This window comes from Chiloscyllium punctatum, chromosome 32 (assembly GCF_047496795.1).
Source record: "Chiloscyllium punctatum isolate Juve2018m chromosome 32, sChiPun1.3, whole genome shotgun sequence".
In the NCBI taxonomy this organism is placed as follows: domain Eukaryota; kingdom Metazoa; phylum Chordata; class Chondrichthyes; order Orectolobiformes; family Hemiscylliidae; genus Chiloscyllium; species Chiloscyllium punctatum.
In genome coordinates, this window is record NC_092770.1 from 15,222,657 (window position 1) to 15,249,144 (window position 26,488).

At 40.7% G+C, this 26,488-nt stretch overlaps 1 protein-coding gene across 6 annotated transcripts in view; it reads right to left on the bottom strand.

Moving 5' to 3' along the window:
• Positions 1-26,031, bottom strand: part of rab3ip (RAB3A interacting protein (rabin3)) — a 70,874-nt gene extending 44,843 nt beyond the window's left edge. The window contains exons 1-3 of one of the 6 annotated variants that reach the window (XM_072551698.1): positions 25,857-26,031; positions 5,470-5,730; positions 1,874-2,129 (exon numbers count right to left, since the gene is read on the bottom strand). In XM_072551698.1, the coding sequence (XP_072407799.1) occupies positions 1,874-2,129; positions 5,470-5,705 (492 nt within the window). In that variant the 5' untranslated portion in view covers positions 5,706-5,730; positions 25,857-26,031. Of the gene's footprint in view, positions 1-1,873; positions 2,130-5,469; positions 5,731-25,347; positions 25,495-25,712 lie in introns of those variants that run through there. The other 5 variants (XM_072551696.1, XM_072551695.1, XM_072551700.1 and 2 more) reach the window with 5 other exon arrangements.
• Between the last annotated feature and the right edge of the window lie 457 nt (positions 26,032-26,488).

Genomic DNA, 26,488 nt, shown 5'->3' on the forward strand with positions numbered 1-26,488 from the left:
CTGTGGATTAACTCTCAATGTTGAAGAAAGGAATTCCAGGATCTTTACTCAGCAACAGTGATATATTTCCAAGTCAGGATGGTAAGTGGCCTGGAGAGGAACTTAAAAAAGGTGGTGGTGTGCTCATGTATCTGTCTAGTTAGAAGTGTTGTGGGTTTAGAAGATGCTACCAGAGGACTTTTGGTGAATTTCTGCATTGTATCTTGTAGATAGTTCAAACTGCTACTACGGAGTGTCAATGGTGGAAGGAGTGAAAGTTTGAGGATGCGGTGTTTTGTCCTACATGGTGCCAAATTTCTCAAGTACTGTTGGGAGTTGCACTCATCCATTCAACTAGGTAGTATTTCAACTCACCCCTGACTTCTACCATGCAGACAGTGGACAGGCTTTGGAGAGTCAGGAGTTACTCACTGCAGTATGCCTAGCCTCTGACTTGCTCGTGTAGCCACTGTGTTTACGTGGCGGGTCCATTGAGTTTCTGGCCAGGTGTAATTCCAAGGTTGTTGTCAGCAGGGGATTCAGTGACGGTAACACTGAATATCAGGGGCACTTGTTAGAATGTCTCTTTTTCATGGTCATTGCCTGACATTTGTATGGTATGAATGTTATTTGCCACTTGTCAGCTCAAGCCTGGATATTTTCTAGATCTCATTGGACTGCTTCAGTATCTGAGTCGTCGTGATTGTGCAACGTTCAAGACTAATCACTGGGAACATCCACCTTCTGATCTTACGATGGAGGGAAGATCAAGCAGCTGAAGACGGCTGGGCCAAGGTCACTCCCTGAGGAGGTCCTGCAGAGATGACTGACCCCCAACCACAACCAAATTCTTATATGCCAGGTATGACTCCCCTGATACTCATGTTTCCAGCTTTGCTACAGCTCCTTGATGCCACACTCAGTCAAACGCAGCCTTAATGTCAAGGGCTGTCGCTCTCACCTAGTGTCTGCATTTCAGCTCTTTTTTCCATGCTTGAACCAAGGCTATAACGAGGAGCTGAGTGGCTATGGCAGAACCTAAGTGGCATCTGAACAGAAAACGAGTGTGGTTGCTTTACAGGCAGCTTAGAAGGAGGTTCGCTAGATTGATTCCAATGAAGAGAGTTTTACCTTGAGAGATTGAGCAATTTAGGCCTGTATGCTCTCAAGTTAAGCCTGAGGGGAGGTCCAAGTGAGCTAGTTAAGATGTTAACGGGAATTGACAAAGTAGATATAGAATAGAGGTCTTCCCTTGTGTGACAATGTAGAACAAGAGGCCACAGTTTAGGATAATGAATAGCAGATTTAAAACTGAGATGAAGAGAAATTACTTCTCTCCAAAGGAGTAACAAGTTATAGAAATTCATTACCCAGGAGTGATGAATACCAGCACTTAAGGAGAATAGACAGATTTTTAATTTATAATGAGTTGAAGGGTTATGAACAGGAGGCAGGAAAGTGGAGTTCTGGCCAAGATGAGATCAGTCATGATCATATTAAATGGCAGAGTACGGCCAAGGGGCTGAATCGCCTGCTGGTACTCCTCGTCATGTTCTAAGAGGAAGATTGCAGGTGGCAGCTAGATAATGGGCTCCAGAGCAGATACTGAAAACAATTGCTACAGCTTCCCAATATTCAAGTGGAGAAATTTCTGCTTCTGTAGTTAAGTGAAAAGAAAATTAAAATACAAAGCAAACTTCCCATTTGCAAAACCATAGTAATAACCTCTCAAGCCAGCAATGGGATTCAGACAGAAAACTAAAAGTCATGAATAAACCCAACCATTAATTTTACTATCAGCTTCATTAAATCTTTGCATTATATCTTTGAAACTACCATTTATGATAACCCTGATTTATAAATATATTACCTTTGACAATAAAGATAACCTTACCCTCTGAGCTTTAGCAAGTTCTTCTTTTAGTCTTTCGTAGCCTTTCTCCCTGACTTCCAATACAAAGGGACTTCTCAAATGAGACAAACTGTCCGTACTTTGGCCCAAGGCATCTTCTGCATCTTCTTGCACTTCATTTGCGAGTACACCTTGTAAAAATTCCACCTCAGCACGATGATTGCCAATATCACTTGTCTGATGTTTTGATGAGCCGTACACTGCTCCAGAAGTGGCACATGACATTGAGAACTGATTGCTGGAATCATTAATAACGTCATGAATAGATGAAGAACATTGATTTAGGAAAGTATGAAGAACTTAGTAGAGTCATAGAGATGTACAGCATGGAAACAGACCCTTCGGCCCAACCCGTCCATGCCGACCAGATATCCCAACCCAATCAAGCCCCACCTGCCAGCGCCCGGCCCATATCCCTCCAAACCCTTCCTATTCATATACCCATCCAAATGCCTTTTGAATGTTGCGATTGTACCAGCCTCCACCACATCCTCTGGCAGCTCATTCCATACACGTACCACCCTCTGCATGAAAAAGTTGCCCCTTAGATCTGTTTTATATATCTTTCCCCTCTCACCCTAAACCTGTGCCCTCTAGTTCTGGACTCCCTGGCCCCATGGAAAAGACTTCATCTATTTATCCTATCCATGCCCATAATTTTGTAAACCTCTATAAAGATCACCCCTCAGCCTCTCCCTATAGCTCAAATCCTCCAACCCTGGCAACATCCTTGTAAATCTTTTCGGAACCCTTTCAAGTTTCACAACATTCCTCCAACAGGAAGGAAACCAGAATTGCACGCAATATTCCAACAGTGGCCTAACCAATGTCCTGTACAGCCGCAACTTGACCTCCCAACTCCTGTACTCAATACTCTGACCAATAAAGGGAAGCATACCAAACGCCTTCTTCACTATCCTATCTACCTGCGACTCCACTTTCAAGGAGGTATGAACCTGCACTCCAAGGGCTCTTTGTTCAGCAACACTCCCTAGGACCTTACCATTAAGTGTACAAGTCCTGCTAAGATTTGCTTTCCCAAAATGCACCACCTCGCATTTATCTGAATTAAACTCCATCTGCCACACTCAGCCCATTGGCTCATCTGGTCCAGATTCTGTCGTAATCGGAGGTAGCCTTCTTCGCTGTCCACTACACCTCCAATTTTGATGTCAGCTGCAAACTTACTAACTGTACCTCTTATGCTCGCATCCAAATCATTTATGTAAATGAGTAAAAGTGGAGGGTTCAGCACCGATCCTTGTGGCACTCCACTGGTCACAGGCCTCCAGTCTGAAAAGCAACTGTCCACCACCACCCTCTGTCTTCTACCTTTGAGCCAGTTCTGTATCCAAATGGCTAGTTCTCCCTGTATTCCATAGTTAGGAAGGCAAATGCAATGATGGCAATTATTTTGCAAGGACTTGAATAAAAATGTAGGGATGTACTTCTGAGGCTCTACAATGCTCTGGGGTCAGGTCACATTTGGAGTAGTGTGTGCAGTTTTGAGCTCCATATCTCAAGATGATATACTGGTCCTGCAGGGAGTTCAGAGGAGGTTCAGAATGGTCCCAGGAATAAAAAGTTTAACATATGAGGAATGTTTGAGGACTCTGGGTCTATACTTGGAATTTAGAAGGATATCGGGAGTGGAATCGAATAGAAACTTACGGAATACTGAATGGTTTGGACAGAGTGGATATTGTGAAGATGTTTCCATTGGTAGGAGAGACTAAGATTCAAAAGGCACATTCTTAGGGTAAAGGGAAGACCTTTTAGAATAGAGTTAAAGAGAAACCTTTTCAGCCAGATTGGTGAATCTATGGAATTCACTGCCAGAGAGAAGGCTGTGGAGGCCAGGTCATTGAGTATATTTAAGACAGAGGCCAATAAGTTCTTGGTTGTCAAGTGGATCAAGGGTTACAGGGAGAAAGCAGGAGAATGGGGTGGAGAAACTTAACAGCCATGATTTAATGGCGGAGCAGACTCTCTGGGCTAAATGGCCTAATGTCTGCTCCTGTGCCTTATGGTCTAACAAAATTCAGCCTATTCACTCTGAAGTGCGAAACTTTACAGGACCGCAGAATTAGATTAGATTCCCTATAATATGGAAATAGGCCATTCGGCCCAACAAGTCCACTCCAATGTGTAACCCACCCACACCCAACCCCCTAACCCGTATTTACCCTTGACTAATACTCCTAACACTATGGGCAATTTAGCATGGCCAATTCACCTGAAGTGCACATCTTTGCACTGTGGGAGGAAATCAGACTACCCGGAGGAAACCCATGCAGACACGGGGAGAATGCACAAACTCCACACAGACAGTTGCCCGAGGTAGGAATCAAACACTGGTCCCTGGCGCTTTGACGCAGCAATGCTAAGCACTGAGCCACCGTGCTGACCATTAAAAGGTATACCCTGCACAGTTAAATTAATAACAGATTGCTGTTGCACAGTTATAATGAGATTGTTCAGTGTTCTAATTTTTCTGTACATGCAACAAAATAACGGTTACAACTAGAAGCAAAATTTAAATACAGGATTTAGATTCAGGCCCTCAGGATATGCGACATATTTTTAGCACTTGACAGCTACACCAAACAAATTCTCCATCTCCAAGGTAGCAAAATACAACAGTTAACATGACCGAAGCATGAAAAAAAAGAATTTTCTGCAAAATGAAAACCAACATTGCAGCAAGTGGATACAAAAACACTTGTAAAATTGCATAAAATGTATTTTCAGTGCATAATTATTGCAGTTATGAATCTCAAACCTCCTTGCCTAAAAACTATATCACTTACTCAGCAAACTGCCATTGTTTTAAAATGAAATGCTCTCTCATTTTCTACCAAAATTTAAAACAGTTCAGATTCCCAAAGTGTCCTCTAGCATCTCATCTAGTTGCCTGTGTTTAATGGGGATGCTTACAATTAGTGCCATGGGGGCCATCATATCCAAAGTTAGATCCACTCCTCCCCTGCTGTGCATTGAAATGATTTCAAATAATTTTTGAGATCGAGCCAGAGTGGAAAACTTGCTGGCATTCCCCTAACAAGGGTGATAATAGTCAACTGTAGCATTCTAAAACAACCCTATGGAATCTTACTTGGAGATTTCTACCTGAGTTGCACTTTTATTTACCAAATGTCTCACCATGAAAGGTGGCCAAATATTATTCAATTAAGATACAACCCTTTTACTATTGGCATAGAACAATAACAGCTTCACAGGAGGCTCCAAAGCACTGAAGATGTCAGAGAAACAGGGACAAAAAGTCTGCAAATCAACTTCCCAGCTCAGCGAACATACCAACAACCATGAAAACCAGCTCGCAAGCTACAAATCTTTAGACAAACCCTGAATAGAGCAACAAAACTTAAACAAGAATGACTGCCATTAAAACTAATCTGCTAAAAAGGGACATTTCCAAAATAAAGGCCATGCTCTGAAATTACTGTTTTTCTTTCAAAAAGTACCTATTTATCCCTTATAATTTTTTTTTGCTTCATCAACAAACATAAGAATATCATTGGGTACAGCACATGATCAAAATGGAAGGTTAGACATACCTGACATTTCTTGACTCTCCACTGCTGAGATGTTGAGAGGATGGATAAATTGGCTGTGTAGGAAGATCTACAGCAACCAGTGTAGTGGGTTGAATTGGGGTTGAGCTCACCAATGAAAGAGGGTGATAAGGAAGCTCTGAAGTAGCAATTTCTGAGGTCTCCAGTTCAGGGTAACCTGGAGAGGAAGGTGAAGCCAAGTTCACCTCATGGAAGCCTTCAAGAGTGTTGCTTGCCATAGCAGTAGGTTCATTATATCAAGCCCTAAATAGGTAGAAAAGATAAATTTTAAAAAGTCTAGGGAAAAGGAGACCCCCAATAATATCCAATTAATTTTAATGTATTCATTAATCTCTTAACAGCAAAAAAAAGTAGCATGATTATATGAAACAAGCACCTACAGCTTTTCCTTAAGTAGAACATTTTGAATTAACCACACTAGTAAAAATAGCATGAGAACCTGACAGAAATTCAAATTTTGCAGTAAACCAATGAAAAGCAGCCATGACAGAGCAATAGCCAGATAGGCACCACCCTGATATCCAGGTTAAAGGGAATGCGCCTTTGCTTCCTTAGTTGAGTTGGTTGCTGAGGAAACAGTAATCAAAAATTCTGCATTTTCCCCCCCATGTCACTAGTACTTCCATCATAAAGATCACTGCTCTTTCTTTGCATGTAGTTACTAATCTCAGCACCTGTTATAACTTATAATCCTTTCAAATTTAATCTATTTAATGTGCACAAACAGGGATAATAATGATTTGCAAATTGTAAGTGATAAATGAAAATCAAGGTAACCAACAACTAAACAGCAAGACTGTGATAAGAAATAAACAGCTCTCCTGTTAAAGTGCTGTCCTCATTGCATAGTACAATAAAAACAAACATTGAATCTATGAAATTGAACCTCCTGTGTCACTAGATTAAAACTTTAACCACCTGCTTTCAAACTAACTTTCTTCTTTTACAGAAGGGATTGAATCTGCTTCACTAATTATGGTTCTAAAGCACTGGTCATTTTCCAGGACATTGCATCATCGCATCATATTAGTCCGAAAGCGATGTTGATACAAAAACACAAATCAAATGTTTCAGCAAACATGATACAGAAGGTTATAGTTTTTGTAGTGTGAAGCCAGAAATTAGGTTGTAACCTGCCATAAAATTAGGATTTCTTAGTAAAATTCAAAGCACATTCGTGTTATACGGCAACAGCACCAAAGAGGTGAACCAAGTATTTCCGTTTCTCTTCCATTCATTGCAATCACAGTTTAATAAAGTCCTTAATTGTCTTTGGTAAAATGTAGACTGTCTGACAATAGCAGCTTTAAAACTTAAGTTTTCCACATGACTGTTACAATTAAAATTTCATTTATAAGTGAGGTATGACTTAAATGGAATGTTGTTAATGGCATTTTATTTTCATAGGCTGAAACAGTGTGAAAGGAAGATCAGGGGTAGAAAAATGAGAAAGAAGAGGGTAAAGCTTGGCAGGTGACCCTTGTCAGTCAGGTGGGCACCTACATTAAGAACCCACCCCCAACTTCACTCTCTTTTCATAGACTTCCCCTTACCACACTGAAACACACTGGATTGCACATTTCCTGATCTGGGGGACTGCCAACCAGGAAATGAAATTTCCATCCTGGTGAGGACAGAAAAACCATTTCCAGCTAATTAACACTCCACCGAGCATTAAATAGCTCACAGGCTTCAACAAATGAAGAGGACAGATTCTCCACTGTTCTTCAGGTGGTGGGGTGACAAACAAAAAAATGCTCATCTTACAGTTTCACACTCAATAGTCAGGAGAAAACTCATTGTAGCTTTTATTTTAAATTTTGTTTGCCACTGCTACCTTTAATAGTCCAAATCAATAAAAGCAAAAGCATAAAATGTGGAAGCTATATATTAAAAACTTTAGCTTTATTTAAAAAAGTCACTGAGTTAAATATATTCAGTTGGGAATCCAGTTATGAATTTATTAATGCAGAGGCAAAACTGTGAAAGCACAAAAGTAACTTGTTTGTGACTTGCAACAAAAAAATTGCACTTGGCCCCAGTTAGATCTGATGGGCTACCATAAAAATCCACGGTATCCACAGAATATGACCCATACCCTACAGCTCCTTCAATAAAAGGAAATTCAGTTCTGGAGGAATTACTTAATAAAGAAGTTTTATGGGTTCAATAATAAAACTAGGGTATTTAACTTGGGTGTTGAAAACAGGGTGCATTTTTCTTTGAGTTGCTTTTCAAACTTGCCTAATTAGGCTGTTTTGTTAATGTAATGGCAACAGGGATCATAATACATCATGAGACTTAAGGTTTACAAGAGTACAACCCAGTACAAAAAGAAGACTATCTGGCCTGGTCCGTAACATGTGTACAGTAGCACACACTACAGGCAAACAGAAATCTCACAGGTGGTGCCCTTCTCACCACCAGCCAAGCTTGTTGGTGCTGGTTGGAAAGTTCTGCTGATGAGATATTCTGTCAAATTACTTTGGCAGTCTGCTCTATGAACAACCTGACCGGATCTACAATACATGCTGATCACTTCCTGATGGATTTGCTGTCAAATATGTTTTCTTTGCAAATTTCTCCACAAAGGACAGGTGACATACAACGATCCAACTGTTTGGAGCATTCTGTGGTAACGAGGCTAGTTCCAACCTTTCCAACAGTGGGGACAGGTAACAGACCCAAGGGGCAACATTATCACGCAGAGAGTGGTACGGGTATAGAGTGAGCTGCCAGAGGAAGTGGTATAGGCTGGTACAATTGCAACATTTAAGAGGCATTTGAATGGGTATATGAATAGGAAGGGTTTGGAGGGATATGGGCTGGGTGCAGGCAGGTGGGACTAGATTGGGTTGGGATATCTGGTCGGCATGGACAGGTTAGACTGAAGGGTCTGTACATTTCTATGACTCTATGGTGTTTGCATACGATGGTCAATGCAGAACTTGATGCAGCCAAACACAAAAAAGTGGCCATCAGCGTGAGGGAGGTATTAGGTACAGCCTTCCCATCTTACCTAGAGTTTTGTATATGGTGTCATTTCGGACACAGACCCGAGATAAGCAGACGATGGCTTGGATGACTGCAATGGCACAGGTTCAGGGAATGGGATAGACCTGCACCGCGTACAACACAGAGCACCTCACACCTAAACACCAAGCTTCTACCTGCAATGGAAGGGGAAATGGTGCTCTTAAGTCCAGTTTCAACCTCACCTTGGTGATGCATTCCTCCCAAGATTCTGTGCAAGCCCCCGCCTGTCCAAAGCATGTTCACCAAACCTTCAGGTAATCTGTCCTGATGGTGATGAGATAAAGGATCAGTAGACCCAGTTCCCAAAGAGTGTGGCCTTGCTCTTGCATCAATTTATCTTGGCTTCAGGAGGTTAATTCAAATTGGTCACAGATGCTAATAGCTTGCACACTTATAGCCGATCTAAACAGAAAACAGAGAGGCTTTGATCTGCAAACCTCCGCTGCCTGGAATAGTCACCCATCTCAGGCCCACATTTTTCCTAACAGATTCAGCCAAAGGGCTCTTTACAACACAAGGCAGGAGAGAGTGGGCAGCCCTGCCGAACTCCAGATCTGATTGGGAAGCTTTCTGATTCCCACCCATTGATTGAGTCTACATAAATGATATTGGTATAGAGCAGTCTGATCCAATTGCAAATTCTCTCCCCAATGTCCACTATGGGCAGCACTTCCCACACTTGGCTGTGCGATATTCTGTCAAAGGCCTTCTCTTTATATTGAAGGATGAGGCAGGCATCCACCTCCCTATCTTGCACTAAAACAAATGTATCCCTCATGAGCCCCATGCTTTCAGAGATTGTTCTGCCCAGTAAAGCAGGTTGGGCCAGGTTGGATGACCTATCCTAAAACAGACCTGACCCTGCCAGTGATATCCTTAGTGAGGATTTTGCATCAGCAGTGAAACTGGTCACCAGTTCCTCATTTTCTCCCACAGACTAGTTGAAAGTAATAGAGATTTTGATACCAGCAACAGGTGCATGCTAATTTAAAAAGATAGGACACAGCTAGGCCAACTCAATATGATGTGAATTTTAGAGTTTTACCTATATCTGTTTTTTGGCTCACTTTCAAAACAACTAAGTTAGGTACAATAAACAATTTAAATAAAAATTCCCTGTCTATTGGATCTGTTGGCAGGTCATCCTTTATTGCCTATTTCTATTTGTTTTTATGAAAAGGCAGTTAAGAGTTAGTCTGGGGTACATGTAATTCATTTCCAGACTGAGTAAAGTTAGCAATTGTTCTTTCCTAAATGACGTTAGTGAATGAGATGGCTTTAACAACAATCCCAAAATGCACAGCTGAGACCAACTTTTCATTTTCCAGAACTCTTAAACCAATTTTAAAGTTTCAAGCTCTTATGGTGCAGCTTGAACAGAATCTCTGAACTATTAGTTCCATCTTTCATATTATTTGCCAAGTACAAAGAACTTATGTTCCTTGGTTTACAAATCTACAAAGTTCATTTTACAAGATCAATGAACAACGGTTTGTGGGATAGACTGCAGGTCAGTGGCAAAACCCTTGATTAACTGAGCAGAATTGAAAAGGCTCAGCTTTATTCAGCAAGGCCAAGCTTTAGCTTTACATCATAAGCTCTGCTAATAAGAGCCTGTAGTTCTTGAATCCTGTGGATCTCTCCTTGACCCGTTCCATTCATTATCTACACTGTAAATTCAAAAGCTGAAGAGATGCCAAGTCACTGTCGGACAATAAATTTGCAACATAGACATTGCTGTTGTGAATTTCAACACATCCACGTGGATTATTGCCCCAACTAAAGCCAATTATGTTGAAAATGCATGCGCAATAAATATTGCGCTTAAAGAGATCTGTTTGATGAATGGCGATTTTGTAAAGGAATGAAAATTCCCAAACTATTTTCTACTGGCACAACTACACATTAGGCTGCTAAACTAACCACATTGCGGAGATCCCATATTTTACAATACTTAGGTCATATGCTACAGCAGAGGTTCTCAAGCCTTTTGCTTCTGATTAATTACAATGACAAAAAGCAAACGATGCTCGAATAGAGGTTTCATGCTTATTAACTTAATATCTCTATTCCAAAGGATTTCAAAGACTCTTAGGAAGTACTGGTGCACACATTATACACTTTGGGTAGAGCATATCTTCACTTTTAGTGCAATACTGCAATATTAATTTTATAGTTTTGAAGTGGATGACAAATTATTCATCTGATGTCTATTAATTCTTCACAATTACTTTTCTCTATTCTTCATACATTAAACTTGCTCTTCCCAAAATCGCGCCCATTATATTTGTGATTGGGCCTGGCACCCTGTCAAACAGTTGTTTTCTTGGACAGAGATTTGTTGCGATGCAGGTTTGCCATTGTTTCTCAAAAGGAGTGCAAGAAACAAATTACAGCAATGATACACCCACTATAAAACAGATCAATTAACACCTACAGAAAAGCAGGCGTAAAAATAATGGTGGATGCCTTCAAACCTTTGATTTCAGAAACCCTACGCAAAGACGACTTTGGGTCATGCAGAAGCCTAACAACATGCCATTACAACTGAACTGTCTGTCTATAAAAACAACTGTATTGAAACAGAAAGGCTTCATTTCACGGTGAAATGAAATTTCGTAACAGTAATTGATGTAAAATAAGTGCATACACAACTTAGTTAGAAATTAACATGGAAAGGAAAATGGAAACACTAACAGCTCAGTGGGTAATGAGATTTCCTAGTGGGATATTAATATATAGGGTTTGAGGTGCCAAGGTTCACTACCTCAATTCTGCTGTGTGAGCTGCAATTGATATAAAGAACTTTCCCTTGCATAGCTTACGTAACTTTCTCAGCCCAAGAAGCAACATACCGACATCAGCAGTTGGTTCAATTGTTAGGCCATTTGAATGACACTCAATTTAAACAAGGAACAACCACCTGAACATTGTAACTAAGGGCTGCCAAAACCAATGAAGCTGTACACCACAAGATGCAACTGGAAAGGGGAAGCAGAAAATCCTTACATTAGATCAATTTAAATCAACTACCACAACTAAGAGAGCCAAAAATCATTATTTTGCACTATTCACGCTGAACATAGGATTTGGGAGAAGTAGGCCCTTCAAGCCTGTCCTGCTATTTGATAAGGTCTAGATTGTTGCCCTACCAGAGTGTTTTTGATGTTGCTGAAATATTTCTAATCAACCCGTTTAGAAATATTATTACAAACCTCTTGAATCAGTGGAACTTGAACCAGATCACTGAGCTCAGAGATAAGGAACACTACCACTACACTAGAAAGGCCTATAGATATTTTAGTCAACCTGTTCAGATATGCTAAGACACACATCTGAAACAGGTGGGACTTGAACCCGGATTTCCTGGCTCAGAGGTAAGGACATTAACAGAGCAAAAGAATCCAGAAATCACTTTGTATACACACAAAAGTAATTACTAGGGGAGGTCAGTGTTCATAACTTCAAAAGTGAGTTTCAGCTGTCCAAGTAACCTAGCCCTGCAATTAAATTATGGCATTGTTGGAGAAATTAGCCCAATAAAGCAGAGACCACACAAATCAGAATGGGTGAAATTGACTAGCTGTTTATTACAAGCAATATTGCTGGGAGAAAAATTGACGAGGCTGACAGAACTGACAGTCTGTACAGGTAGATGAAGCGTTCTGTTCCCTTGAGCTGAGGATGAAGCCAGGTTTTATAATTAACCTTATTGTACAAGACTCTTAAAAATGGGGAAAGATACAATGTATTTGGAAATGGAGTAATCTAGTTACAATGATGGTAACTGGAAAACAGTTATCAGAAGAATGCCCTGATTCACGGTACAATGCAACATCCTGACAGTAGCAATGGGTCAAGAGCTTCCAGTCTTCTTTGCAGGTGGGTGAGTAAGGTGCTTCCATTGTTCCTGTCATGAGAGCAGTGTTCCTGTCCCGAGAGCAGTGTTCTTGGTGGTGCCTCTCTGTCGGACCTGTTCTTTGTGTGGCTTTGGTATTGCTGGCTTTTGAGACTGCCCTCGGGGTTTTGCAACAGATGTGTTGATCTGGTATTGTTTGTGGGTGTTGGGAAGTGTATTCCTTGTCTACGAGTGCTGTCTGGTTTCACTTGTCAGTCAGCTTGATCATGAGGCATTCTGGGTGTTTTTGGTATAGTTTGCCAAGTTTGCTTTCCTATGGCCTGTGTGTGCCTATTATGGGTTGGGTGGGTGGCAGATCTTCTCCCACAGGCATTAATATTCTGGTTGAGCCACAAAAATCGATTTGCTATTTTAGTAAAAGTACGGATTCGAAGCTATAATCTAATTTTCTGATTCAGACCATTAGAACCTACATTCATGCTTAATGTTTTCTCAAACACCTCGATAAGTACTTATATTGACTCAGTACAGGCATTAAAATTCATCTTTTCGCTCAAAGTACAATTGATATAGAATTACAAATAGATGTTCACAGACACGTTACTGATCTGCTTTCAAGCCAAGTTATTTTGGTATTATTTGGTACATTTGTTACAAGTTTACAAATTACTCAGGGCACAAGAAATCAAATAGCACTGAGACCATGACACTGTGCTAATTTCATTGGACCAGTAATCCAAGGACCCAGGCTAATGCTCTGGGGACATTATTAGATCCTTCAACAGATGTGATTATAAAGACAGTCTCAGCAACAATGATCATGAAATCACCATTTATTGTTGTAAAAATCCATCTGGTTGAGGGAATAAAATTTGCTTTCCTTATATGGTCGGATCTATATGCAATTCCAGATGTGATTGATTCTTAGCAACCCTTTGAAATTGCTGATCCAAATGCTATGAAGTTGAAGGTATGTATTGTACCTTTAAGACAGGAGAATGCTGTTCTGAACGGAGATACTTTAAGCACCTACTTGTATGACCAGATAACAGTCCCAGAGTGTACTGGCAAATTGAAAATATGTAAAATTTGGCTGCAAAGTGGATATCTGAGTTTTGGTTGCTGTTTTGACAACAATTCGAATTTTACCAGTGTAAATTATGCTCCAGGATACTAAAACCCAATCGAGTTGATCTTATTGTTTTGCCAACATCGAACCAATGAGACAATCCAATGTTGGAGGGCATAAGAATGTGGAAATTTTGAAAATTGGTCAAAAAGCAATTGCCATAGAGAGCGCACACTAACTACCAATATAACATCTTGCTCTCAAAGAAATTAGAACACACTCTTTAATCAAAGGTACCTTTTTATGTACTCACAGTAAAAAGGATGACGACACAGGAAGATCAACAGCCAGAGAATGAAGACACAGAAGACGACAGAGACTGTGTGGTTTTGAAATTAAGTTTATGTAATAAGTATCTCATTGGAACAGCATATTGTTATAGAGTTGGAGGCAGATAGTAAGCAGTTACGACAAAGGGGGGCTTAGATTTGTGAATAGTTTTTTGTTTAATGTTCACTTTTATAGTTAGAAAATAAATTTATGTTATTTTCTTGAAACAGAATTTGGGAGTTATTGGTCACTCGTTTTAATAGATTATGAGGAAAGGTGAGCTTTTCTGGGTGTTTGGTTGAATTAACAGAGCGGTTCGCCTCAGTGTTGTAACACGATCATTCAAGCACAATTAGGGATAGGCCATTCAATTAAAGAAAAAAGGTGCTATTCTAAAAGAAAGCATATTTATTATGTTCATAAAATCGTTATGAAACAGGTCAAAGGTCTGACTGAATCAAAACAATGAGTTCTGAGGGTCACCAGACCCGAAACATCAACTATGATTCTCTTCATAGAGGCTGCCAGATCTGCTGGCTTTTTCCAGCAACTTCTGTTTTTGTTTCTTAATCAAAACTGTGTTTCTGAATTTGCAAGTTAAGCATATCTGTGAATACATCACCACCTAGTTTCGGAACGACTTCACTCCACTGCTTCTGAAGTTCAGCTACCTGCACATTCAGTTCAACCTTCTCCTAACAACTGTGAAAACTAAACTCCAAAATGATAGAGGGAGCAATACACCCCAACTTCAGGAAAGCTCCAAAGTGGAATGAAGGAATTATAAAATGTAACTTTATGGTATTTTTTTTCATCTTATAGGCTTGGCAAATATCTCACAGCAAGAACTGGTTCACATCTCAAAACAATTAAAAAAGGGCGTTGTTCTTTCACTGGAAAGAGATACCTTTATGCATGGTTATTTCAAATACAGCTGAGCATGCAATAATTAAAAAAAAAATATAGCTCAGTAACAGCACCTTTAGCAAATTGTTGTAATTCAAGAAAACTAGTTTAAATTCCAGTTTGAGATATTTCACACCATTTCCACCTCAGTATTTAACCATCAAGGTGTGCAAGAGAGAGGTACATCAAGTTCCATTTTTCACTCAACTGGACCAACTGGAATAGCAACTAATTTAAAATAATGTCAGCATCCAGTTAAATCTGCCATCAGATCCAAGACAAGAAAGCAGCAAGGTTGGTGGAAGGAAGCAAGCTAGATAGATAAAGAGTAGTAGTTTCTCAAATGCATATTATTTGCAATAGTATAACATACTGTGATTTTTGACAACCGCAGAAGTTGCATTCAGGTTTTTGTTTTTATAAATTAGATCAAACTTTAAATAATGCAGTCAGCTGTTGTCTTTGATGCAATCTTTTTGCATCTCATCAACATCTCGGTTCAGTGTGACTTTCAATTTTCCACATTTTCCTTTCAACTTCAAACTCTGGACTAAATTACGTCTTGGTGTAATTGCCCTTAACTCTAACTAACAGAGGGATGATTTTCTGTAGAAAACTAGCATAATATATTCATTGATATCCCATGGTTGGCTTGCTTGCTGTTCAGAGTTAGTCAGAGATGTACAGCATGGAAACAGACCCTTGGGTCCAATCCATCCATGCTGACCAGATATCCTAACCTAATCTAGTCCCATTTGCCAGCACTTGGCCCATATCCCTCTGAACCCTTCCTATTCATAATTGTACCAGCCTCCACCACTTCCTCTGGCAGCTCATTCCATAAACGCACCACCTTAAGTGTGAAAAGGCTGCTCCCAAGTCCCTTTTAAATTTTTCCCCTCTCACCCTAAACCTATGCCCTCTAGTTCTGGACTCCCCCATCCCAGGGAAAAGACTTTGTCTCTTTACCTTATCCATGCCCCTAATGATTTTAATCAATCTCTACAAGGTCACCGCTCAGTCTCTGATGCTGCAGGGTAAACAGCCCCAGCCTATTCAGCCTCTCCCTATAGCTCAATTTCCACAATCTTGGCAACATCCTTGTACATCTTCTTTGAACCCTTTCAAGTTTCACAACATCCATCCAATAAGAGGGAAATCTGAATTCCACACAATATTCTAAAAGTGGCCTAACCTATATGCTGTACAGCCACAACATAACTTCCCAACTCTTACATTCAGTGCTCTGCCCAGTAAAGGACATTTGAAATAAAAAGTTACCAAGAATTATCTTTGCAATTCTTTGGACCAGTTATTTCATAAATGGATCTGTATCTGATTTGCAAGATGTGACAAATGGAATCCTGCAAGGCCTGTGCTGGGGCCTCAACATTTTACAATGACTTTTACATGAGAGTAAACTTGTAGATGATACCAAGGTAGGTTGGATTTGGGGTTTTTAAAAACATATCTATGTTGAGCAAAGGAGCAAAAATATTGAAGATCGAGTCTAATGTGGGATACTAGGGATAATGCTCATCTCTGAACTGGTGGCTCACCTTTGGCAGGAAGAATATAGGAAGTACAGCATTACTTAAACACAAAATGACTGAAGTATTCCAAGATAGAGAGATTCTGTTGCCTAAGTCACAAAGATAGCATATCTACAGGACCTAATGAAGACCATTAAGGACACATAAAAGATAGCATCTGGTTATTGCTTTCTGTATTTTTAAATTGCGAACTGAAATGGGAAAAAATGTTTTAAAACCAAGCATTGCTGGAGGACTATTGTTCAGTTTGAAAGCAAGTAACCTGACATTTACTGTAAACACCATATCTGCTTTTTGAAGCAGTAGTTGAGGTGCAACTTGCAGATAAATTAGAGCCGATGGGCTATCTTTGGAGCTTTGGTCAGCAACAAGTAGCTGATTGATAACTGTTTGCTAGTCCACAGAGCAATGACAAAAGCCTTCTGCTAGCCAACAACTCTGTAATTGGTGATCAGATAGCTGAACAGCTGGAAGCTGTTAATAGGAAAGGGAGAAGCCATCAGATCTCCACCAACTCAAGAACTCTCTCTACAGCCATGGGGCGGTATGGTGACTCAGTGGTTAGCACTGCTGCCTCACAGCGCCAGGGATCCAGGTTCAATTCTAGCCTCTGTTTGCACACTCTCCCCATGCCTGCGTGGGTTTCCTCAGAGTGCTCCAGTTTCCTCCCATAGTGCAAAGATGTGCAGATTAGGTGCATTGGCCATGTTAAAGTTCCCATAGTATCCAGGGATGTGCAGGATAGGTGGATTAGCCATGGGAAATGAAATGTTACAGAGATAGGGTGGGTCTGGGTGGATGCTCTTCAGGTGGCAATGCAGACTCGATGGGTTAAATGGCTTGCTTCCACACTAAGGATTCCTTGAAGAACTACTTTAAGCCTGAAGAAAAGCAGTTTAATCTTTCCATCAGCAGTTCTTGTAAACTGTGACTTTTAATTAGTAGATTAGATTAGATTCCCTACAGTGTGGAAACAGGTCCTTCGGCCCAACAAGTCCACACTGACCCTCCGAAGAGCAACTCACCCAGACCCATTCCCCTACATTTACCCCTGACTAATGCACCTAACACTATGGGCAATCTAGCACGGCTAATCCACCTGAACTGCACATCTTTGGACTGTGGGAGGAAACTGGAGCACTCGGAGGAAACCTACGCAGACGTAGGGAGAATGTGCAAACTCCACGCAAACAGTTACCCGAGGAAGGAATTGAACCTGGGCCCCTGGCGCTGTGAAGTGCTAACCATTGAGCCACCGTGCCACCCCTAAATATCATCACTGAGGTGTCACTGGCTAGTTCAGCATTTACTACCCATCTTTAATTGCCCATAGGGCTGTTTAGAGTCAATCACATTGCCAGGTATCAACCTGGATCCGAAATTCAAGTAAATTGAGGAATACTGTACATTTTTTAAAATCTTTAATTTTTGTGACAACTTCAGGAATAGCAGAGTTTGATTACAGTGTGCTACCACAATTAGGTGCAACATTTCCAATACTTAAAAGGAAATGAACATAAAAGAAAGGATGTTCTATTTTAGTCTCACAGGGCATTGGTGAGACTACATCTGAAATATCACGTGCAGTTTTGGTTTCTTTATTTAAGGAAGGATGACCAAGGAAGATTAGTTTGCCAAGATGGGCTTGATTCCACTGGCATTTAAAACAATGAAGAATGGTTTGATTGAAATGTCTAAGATACTGATTGGTGTAGACATGCGGGTGTGGGAAGAATGTTTGTTCTTGTGGGTCAGCCCAAAACTAGTGAAAATGGCTTTAAAATTAGGGGTTACCCTTGCAGGACATAGGTAAGGAAAATCTTAGTGTTATTTCCAGCACTCAAAGCCTTTTAAGATAGATGAATGGATAGATTCTGGCTGGGTAGTAGATGGGAATGTGGAATTCAAAGCACAACCAGATCCGTCACAATCTTAACAAATGGCAGACCGGGGCGGAATTGTCTATTTCTGCTCCTAGCTTGTATGTTAGCACTAGTTTTTACATGCCCTGTAGGTTTCTTCAGTTTGTTAAGTACCATAGATTGTACCCACATTGCCTTGCATATGCCCCATGACCATTCAAATATCTTAAGATTATAAATGAATTCCATTCACTTAGCAGCTTGTTAGTGACAGGTAGTGCACCATGCAAGCATGCGGCTAATGTATGGTATGGATAGTGCTGGATGCACTTCTGATAACAAGCTGCCAACAGCAATTTAATGTGGTGGCTGTTTGAATGGGTATTTGCAGATATCAACTGTCACTCAAGCTTCGGTGCTGTCTTTATTTATTTAAAAACACAGAATAGAAAATAAATTATTTACAGTTGAGTACAAAGCATCAGCATAACTCTCAATTACCAATTGCAAGTTTAGAATGTAAAAGAAACCATTTCATTTACAAATGCATGTAGTCTTTTTAAGATGGAAAACATGGCAATATTACAATATATTCAGGAAGGAGTGTGTATGTTAAATGTAGTTTCTATTCATTCAGAAAATAAACTTCAAAATTGCAACTAACAGGATAAAAGCTGCTTTAAGTAACTTTTGGGACCATAATACTAGAAGCAAAAGTAGGCCATCCAGTCTATATCGTCTGCAATGCCATTCAATACGATAATGGTTGATCTGATAACCCACAAATTCATTTCCAGTCTTATGTTTCAATAAATTGCCTCCTCTCATCCTTCTAAACACCAATGAGTACAAGCCCAACCTACTCAGTCTCTAAGGAAATTAGACCAGGAATCAACCTAATAACTTTCCCTGAACTGCCTCCAATGACAGTTTGAGATCTTATGGTGCACTCAACACCTCTGAGCCAGGAGGCCAAGGCTCAGGTCCCATTTGCTTTAGAGGTGTGCCATAATATCTGAACAGGTTGACTATAAAATATCTATATTCCTTAGGTAAGGGGACTAAATAATGTTGCAATATGGTACAGTGTGTCTAGTGCCTTGCATTGGAGAATTTGCTTAAACAATGTTTATACTCCATTCCCAGTTACATAAAAAGTCAACAATCCATTCCATTTGCCTTTTCTCTTACCTGCTGTACTTGAATGCTGTTTGAGATTCATGCACATATTTCCAAGTCAGGGTGGTGAGTGGCTTGGAGGGGAACTTGCAGGTGGTGGTATTCCCAAGTACTTGCTGCCCTTATCCTTCTAGATGGAAGTGGTTATGGGTTTGGAAGATACTATCTAATGATGTGCAATCATCAGCAAACATTTCTACTTCTGACCTTATTACAGAGGGAAGGTCGTTGATAAAGCAGCTGAACCTGAGGGACTGCTGCAGAGATGTCCTGGAGGTGAGATGACTGATCTTCCACAACCATCTTCCTTTGTGTCAGGTATGACTCGAACCAGTGTTTGCCCCCTAATACCCATTGATTCCAGTTTGCCAGGGCTCCTTGATGCCCCACACAGTCAAATGCAGAACCTAAATCCTTCTGTGCTGCAGCTTTCCTAAGTCTTACTCCATTTAAATAATACTCAGCTCTTCAATTCTTCCAGGCAAATTGCATAACCTCATTTTCCCAGATATATTCCATCTGTCAAGATTTGTGGTTCTTGGGCGTCACTGGTTGGCCAACATTGATAGCCCATCCTTGTTTGCCCTTAAGATGTTGGTGAGCTGCCTTCTTGAATTGCGGCAGTCCATTTGCTGTGGGTTGACTAGTGCCAGTTGGGATGGAATTCCAGGATTTTGACCTAACAACTGGAAAGGAACGGCGGTATATTTCCAAGTCAGGGTGGTGAGTAGCTTGGAGGGGAACTTGCAGGTGGTGGTATTCCCAAGTACTTGCTGTCCTTGTCCTTCTAGATGGAAGTGGTTATGGGTTTGGAAGATACTATCTAAAGATCTTTGGTGAATTTCTGCAGTGCATGTTGTAGTTTCTACACAGCTGCTGCTGCTGAGTGCTGATGATGGAGAGATTGAATGTTTGTAGATGTGTTGCCAATCAAGCGGGTTGCTTTGTCTTGGATGGTGTCAAGCTGCGAGTGTTGTTGGAGGTGCACCCATCCAGGCAAGCTAGGAGTATTCCATCACACCCCTAACTTATGTCTTGTAGATCATGGAGAAACTTTGGGATGTCAGGAGGTGAGTGACTCAGACGCTGACCTGCTCTTGTAGCCACTGTGTTTATGTGGTGAGTCCAGTTGAGTTTCTGGTCAATGGTAACCAAGGGATTCAGTGATGATAATACGTCTGAATGTTAAGGAACCGTGGTTAAAGTATCTCTTATTGGCGATGGTCATTGTTTGGCATTTGTGTGGCATGAATGTTACTTGCCACTTGTTAGCCCAAGCCTGGATATTGTCCAGATCTTGTTGCATTTGAGCACGGACTGCTTCAGTATCTGAAGAGTCGTGAATGATGCTGAACACTGTGCAATCATCAGCGAACATTTCTACTTCTGACATTATTACAGAGGGAAGGTCGTTGATAAAGCAGCTGAACCTGAGGGACTGCTGCAGAGATGTCCTGGAGGTGAGACGACTGATCTTCCATAACCATCTTCCTTTGTGTCAGGTATGACTCGAACTAGTGTTTGCCCCCTAATACCCATTGATTCCAGTTTGCCAGGGCTCCTTGATGCCACACAGTCAAATGCAGCCTTGATGTCAAGGGCTGTCACTCTCACCTTACCTCTGGAATCCAGCTCTTAAGTCCATGTTTGAACTAAGGTTGTAATGAGATCAGGAGCTGAGTGATCCTCACAAAACCCAAACTGGGCATCACTGAGCAGGTTGTTGCTGAGCGGGTGCTGCTTAATAGCACGATTGATGACCCCTTCCATCACTTTACTGATGAGGGAGAGTAGACTGATTGAGCAGTAATTGGCCAGTTGGATTTGTCCTGCCTTGTGTGTACAGGACATACCTTGGCAATTTTCCACATCGTCAGGTAGATACCACTGTTGTAACTGGACTGGAAGAACTGTCTGTCTTCTTTTGTAAGCCAATCTTCTATCCATGTTAAATATGTTAATCCAACATCGTGGGCTCTAAAGTAATCTTATGTACAGTACTTTAAGAAATACCTTTTGGAAATCCAAATATATTACATCTACACATCCCCCTTTTTCTATCTTGTGTGTTACCTTCTCAAAATAACGAAGTACATACAAGTCAGTTCTTGTATAACGGGACAGCTCCGTTCTCATAGCATCCAAACTAATGGGCCAGAATCACATTATAGCCAACACAAGTCAAAATAGGTATGAATGGGACTAACTAACTACTTATGTAAAATACATTTGGAAGTGGATTTTTCCATGTAAAAACAAAATAAATAAAACTGCACAAGAGGTACCTTAAAGAATTTAGGGTCTCAATATATGTATTCAAAATCAGTCTCTCCATGGTGGTGAACCTACAGAGTCAAAGAGCAAGGAATCTATAGGTAAAACAACTAGAAATTGAGTGTTTTGGAGACCAGTCAATGCATTCCTGTTCCTATTTCAAAATCGATATCTTTTCTGGTCATATGACTGGAATTCCATTGTAAATTGTGTCTCCACACTTGAATCCACAACTGCCAACAAATACTTTTTTTAGGCTAACAGTTACAAGCTAGTTGAGGTGAGACTGTTGCATGACAAGCTTACAAAGAATTCCATTATATATATGCAATTAAAAATAGAAAAAAATAATAAAAATGGTTGCAAAAATAACAGCAGGTCAAGTAACAATGACAAAGAGCAGGTAACCTTATGTATGTAGATGCAAACTCTACAGAACTATACAGACAAATCTAACAGGGTACTTTTGTAACAGTTACTAAGCGGGAAATCAATCCACCTTCCAACCATCTCCAAGTCCAACGAGGTAAAAGATGCTCAAGACAATCACTAGTTGGTAAATATATTCAAAAGGCAAATGGCTAGGAATAGATAGCTGAAGCTAACCCAGTAAAAATACAACACTTCAAGTTAGGAGTGCTATAGTGCTAGCAATTTTTAGTTGTCAGCTGTTTATTAAAGGGACAAGGTGAAGGGAATGACAATATCTGACAGCAATTCCATTACCAGAAGCAAGACATAATTTACATTCTGTATCGTTCTAGTAAGAGTTTTATCAAAACAACTTACATTTAATTAGCATCTCTAATGATTAAACCTCAACAGGCACAGCTGCAAACTAGCTTTATGAGGCAATTTGACATTGAGTCACAAAGGAGCCATTAGAGGGCAAATGAAGAAACGTTTGGTCAAAGATGTCAGTTTTGAAAGGAATGTTTTAAAGAAGAGGAGGCAGAAATAAAAACTGAGCACTGAGGAACTAAATACCAGAAGCATGGGGCTAAAGTAGCCAATAGTGCAACAATCAAGCATGCCAAGAGAACAAAACTGGGAGTAATTCAGAGACATTACAATAATAGAAAAGGGGCAAGACGATGAAAAACTTGGAAAACTGATAAGACTGTTGAAACCGAAATACCAGGCTTGGTGTAAAGTTTTAGGTGAGCTTGGTGTTTTAGACAAAGTGAAAGATGGGAAGTTGGTCAGGAGAACACTTATCTTTAGATTTAACTATTACAAAGACATGTGATGACACAAATATTACACTGTGATACCAAGATTCTGATTCAACAAACAGTTGCCTCAGAGAGGGGTTAATTCAACGGCTAAGAAACAAAATTTGTAGCAGAGATCAAAAAAAAATGTTAATATACAATAAATTACATGCTATAGTAATCAACTTTTAAGCATCCAGTTGGGTTGAGATAAGATTAACAAGGATGCTGCCAGGGCTGGAGGATTTGTGCTATCCGGAGAGGCTGAATAGGCTGGGATGTTTCCCTGCTGAGGTTTATAACATCATGAGGGGCATGGATAAGGTAAATAAACAAAGTCTTTTCCCTGGGGTGGGGGAGTACAGAGCCAGAGGGTATAGTCTTAGGGTGAAAGGGACGAGATTTAAAATGGACTTAAGGGGCAAGTTTTTCACGCAAAGGCTGATGAGTGTATGGAATGAGCTGCCAGAGGAAGTGGAGGAGGCTGGTACAATTACAACATTTAAAAGGCATCTGGATAGGTAGATTAGGAAGGGATTAGAGGGATATGGGCCAAGTGCTGGCAAATTGGACTAGATTAATTTATAACATCTAGTCAGTATGGACATGTTGGATCATAGAGTCTTGGAGTCTAAGTCTATAGATGTGCAGCACGGAAATAGACCCTAAGTTACTAACCAAAAAATAACTAGTTGAATAAGAAAGACAACTGATTAAAATTGTATGAAAAGGGAGAAGTTATTTTTTATACACAAGTTGCAGCTGGTCTTTTTCAGACATTTGTTCGTCAAACAGTAACAGACCTGAAACTTTTAATTATGTCTCAGACCCATTGTTCCAAGATGGGATGAAGACAATTTGGAATAATTTGAGATTTTAAAAATATTTTTAAAGTATTATAATGAAGAACTAATATATTATTTACATTTCTAAGTCAATAACATATCTGACAGCTGGAAAGATGGTAGCTTTGTACATTTCCCAGTGGAAAGGAAAGTGGAATGCTCACTTTTATTGCTAATAATGGAAGCTGGAATATAAAAGTCATGAAGTCTTACTACAACTGTACATTAGTGAACCCTTAGAGTACACTGTACAATTTTGATCTCCTACTTAGTTTTGTACTTGCATTGGTATCAATTCAGAAAAGATTCACTGTGCTGTTTCATGGTATGAAGGACTTATCAAAAGGGTGCGTTTAGCAAGACATACTCCTTGGTATTCAAAAGAGTAAAAGGATACCCTACTAAAACATGATGTTTTGCTTTTTGGGGGCAGATCCTAAGAGAAGGTTTTCTAGAACTAGGCAGCACAATTTTAATGCTATGCTTTGAACTGAATGAAACACAAGATCATAGCTGATCTGAACATGGCCTCAACTCCAATTTTCTACCTGCTCCCAAAATTTTACACTCTTAACAGATCAAACTTTTGTCTAATTCAGCTTTGAAAGTATTCAACTACCCAAATTGTTTTTTTTTTAAGATCACCCCCTTCACAAAGACAGCAAATTGATCTTCAATAAATTTCACCTCTACTCAGTTTTAAATGTAGCACGTTGAAATTGAAACACGACTCTGAAATTGTGATAATCACATTACTATCGTCACCACAAAAACAAATCAAAATACCATTTTTCAATATAATTCCCATACTAATCTGAACTTCTTTTTTCCAGAATTTCTCTCATGTATGGAGATACCTATTGCATATGGAAACAAAAAAGGTTTCTCCCACTATTCAGAGTACATACATATTTCATTGTTGTCAACAAATTAAAAGTTAAAAAAAATAAGTTACAGGAGTATTGTGATAAAGGATGACGACGACAGCACACAATACCGAGGAGATTCAGAAAGTCAGATGGTTTGTCACCAAATACTATTATAAAGCTTACCACCAGGGATTCGTAGGGGCATTCAAGGACACGCAGCGAACTACAACTGCACCGTATGGGAGCGAACTCAGTGCTGTACTGCATTTTTCGATCAGATCACCCGAATAATTCGGCAATATACAAGCTGGAGCTGATCCGGAAACTTAAATTCTGGATTAGTGGTGCTGGAAGAGCACAACGAGTTGGATGCTGCCTGAAACTGCTGTGCTCTTCCAGCACCACTAATCCAGAATTTGGTTTCCAGCATCTGCAGTTATTGTTTTTATCCCGGAAACTTAAAGTCAAGCGTGTTTTGTCAGCTCTACAAAGTAAGATAACTACATACTCTTCATATTATAATCCACTAATTTCTCGCCAAAAGAATGACGACTGCATACAAAATTACCACAGCTGGTTTCTGTTTTTAAAGAAGCATATGGAATTCGCCTTAATTGTAAAATATGCATACGCAATAAAAGAAAATTTTGATTAAATTAAATTAACTCGATAAGATTTGCAAAATCCCAGAACGCTGTCACGATTAAATGCAAATCTGTTGCAGGATTAACTGCATTCGCTGCTTTCATCAATGTATTTATAATCCAGCCCTATCGTTTAAATAGCGGGTGCAGAGAACAGTTTCAGATTAACTACAGAGTCGGGAGTTCTGTGTTCAAAAAAAACCCAAAACGATCGCCCAACCTGATGCACGATTATAGACGGGACTCCATCCTCAGCAGAAACATGCAGCAGTGCGGGTTTCACAGCTGCAGCAAGGCCGGGGAGGGCTGGCCGGGAGAGAGCCTTCCTTCTCCTTTAAAGGGCTGAATCAACAAGGCTCAAGCTGTTGGCGGCCGGCAACTCTGTCCATTCACAATAATACAAAATCAGAACCTGCCACTTTCCCTTTAACGGACCCAAGCCGGGAATAATGGAACGTCGAGCCGTTAAAACCGTTGGTGAGGCGGGACAGAGGGAGCTGCAACTACCAGGGCCCCACGGATACTGCCCAGGACTCCTCAGGTAAAAACATCAGGTTTCATCTAACGTCACAGCCATTTCCTCACCTAACACCTGCCAAACAATAAGCCTTCACCTCAAACCGACATGTCGATAGGTATTTTTTCGCCTCCTCCTTCGGCACCTCAGTCACCGTACCTTTCTATCGACCCCTCCAACTCAACTTTCCTCCACCTGTTTTCACCATTTACCTCTCGGCTTGAACACCTTCGCCAAACCACTGCGGCTGCGCAATAGCGGCTGTTTCTTGCTCATTTCACCGTCCCTGTGTCTGCCTACTACGGCTGCGCATTAGCAACACTTGTTCATCCCATCTACGCCTGCGCTTTTGTGGCTGCGCGGTACTAGTTTTCTCTTCCCGCCCGAAATGCTCATTCCCTTTCGTCTACGGCTGCGCGGTACCAGTTTTCTCATCCCGCCCGAAATGCTCATTCCCTTTCGTCTACGGCTGCGCGGTACCAGTTTTCTCATCCCGCCCGAAATGCTCATTCCCTTTCGTCTACGGCTGCGCGGTACCGGCTGTTTCACCGCTGGCCCACCCCGAGACTGCGTGCGGCTGCGCTATACCGGCTGCTTCACCTCCGGCCCCTCCCCAATCTGTGTGCGGCTGCGCAATACCGGCGGTATCACCGTCCTCCTCCTCCTCCTCCTCCTCCTCTCCCCCCTCCCCCCGCTGAGCTTGCATGCAGCTGCGCATACACTGGTTTTCCCCTCGTCTGTGTGCGGCTGCGCGGGCATATAGAGTTGTTGCTGTCGCCTAAGCAGGGAAATAAGCAAAATGTTGTGAATACTGGTAGTTTGAGATAAAACCAAAAGTGCTAGG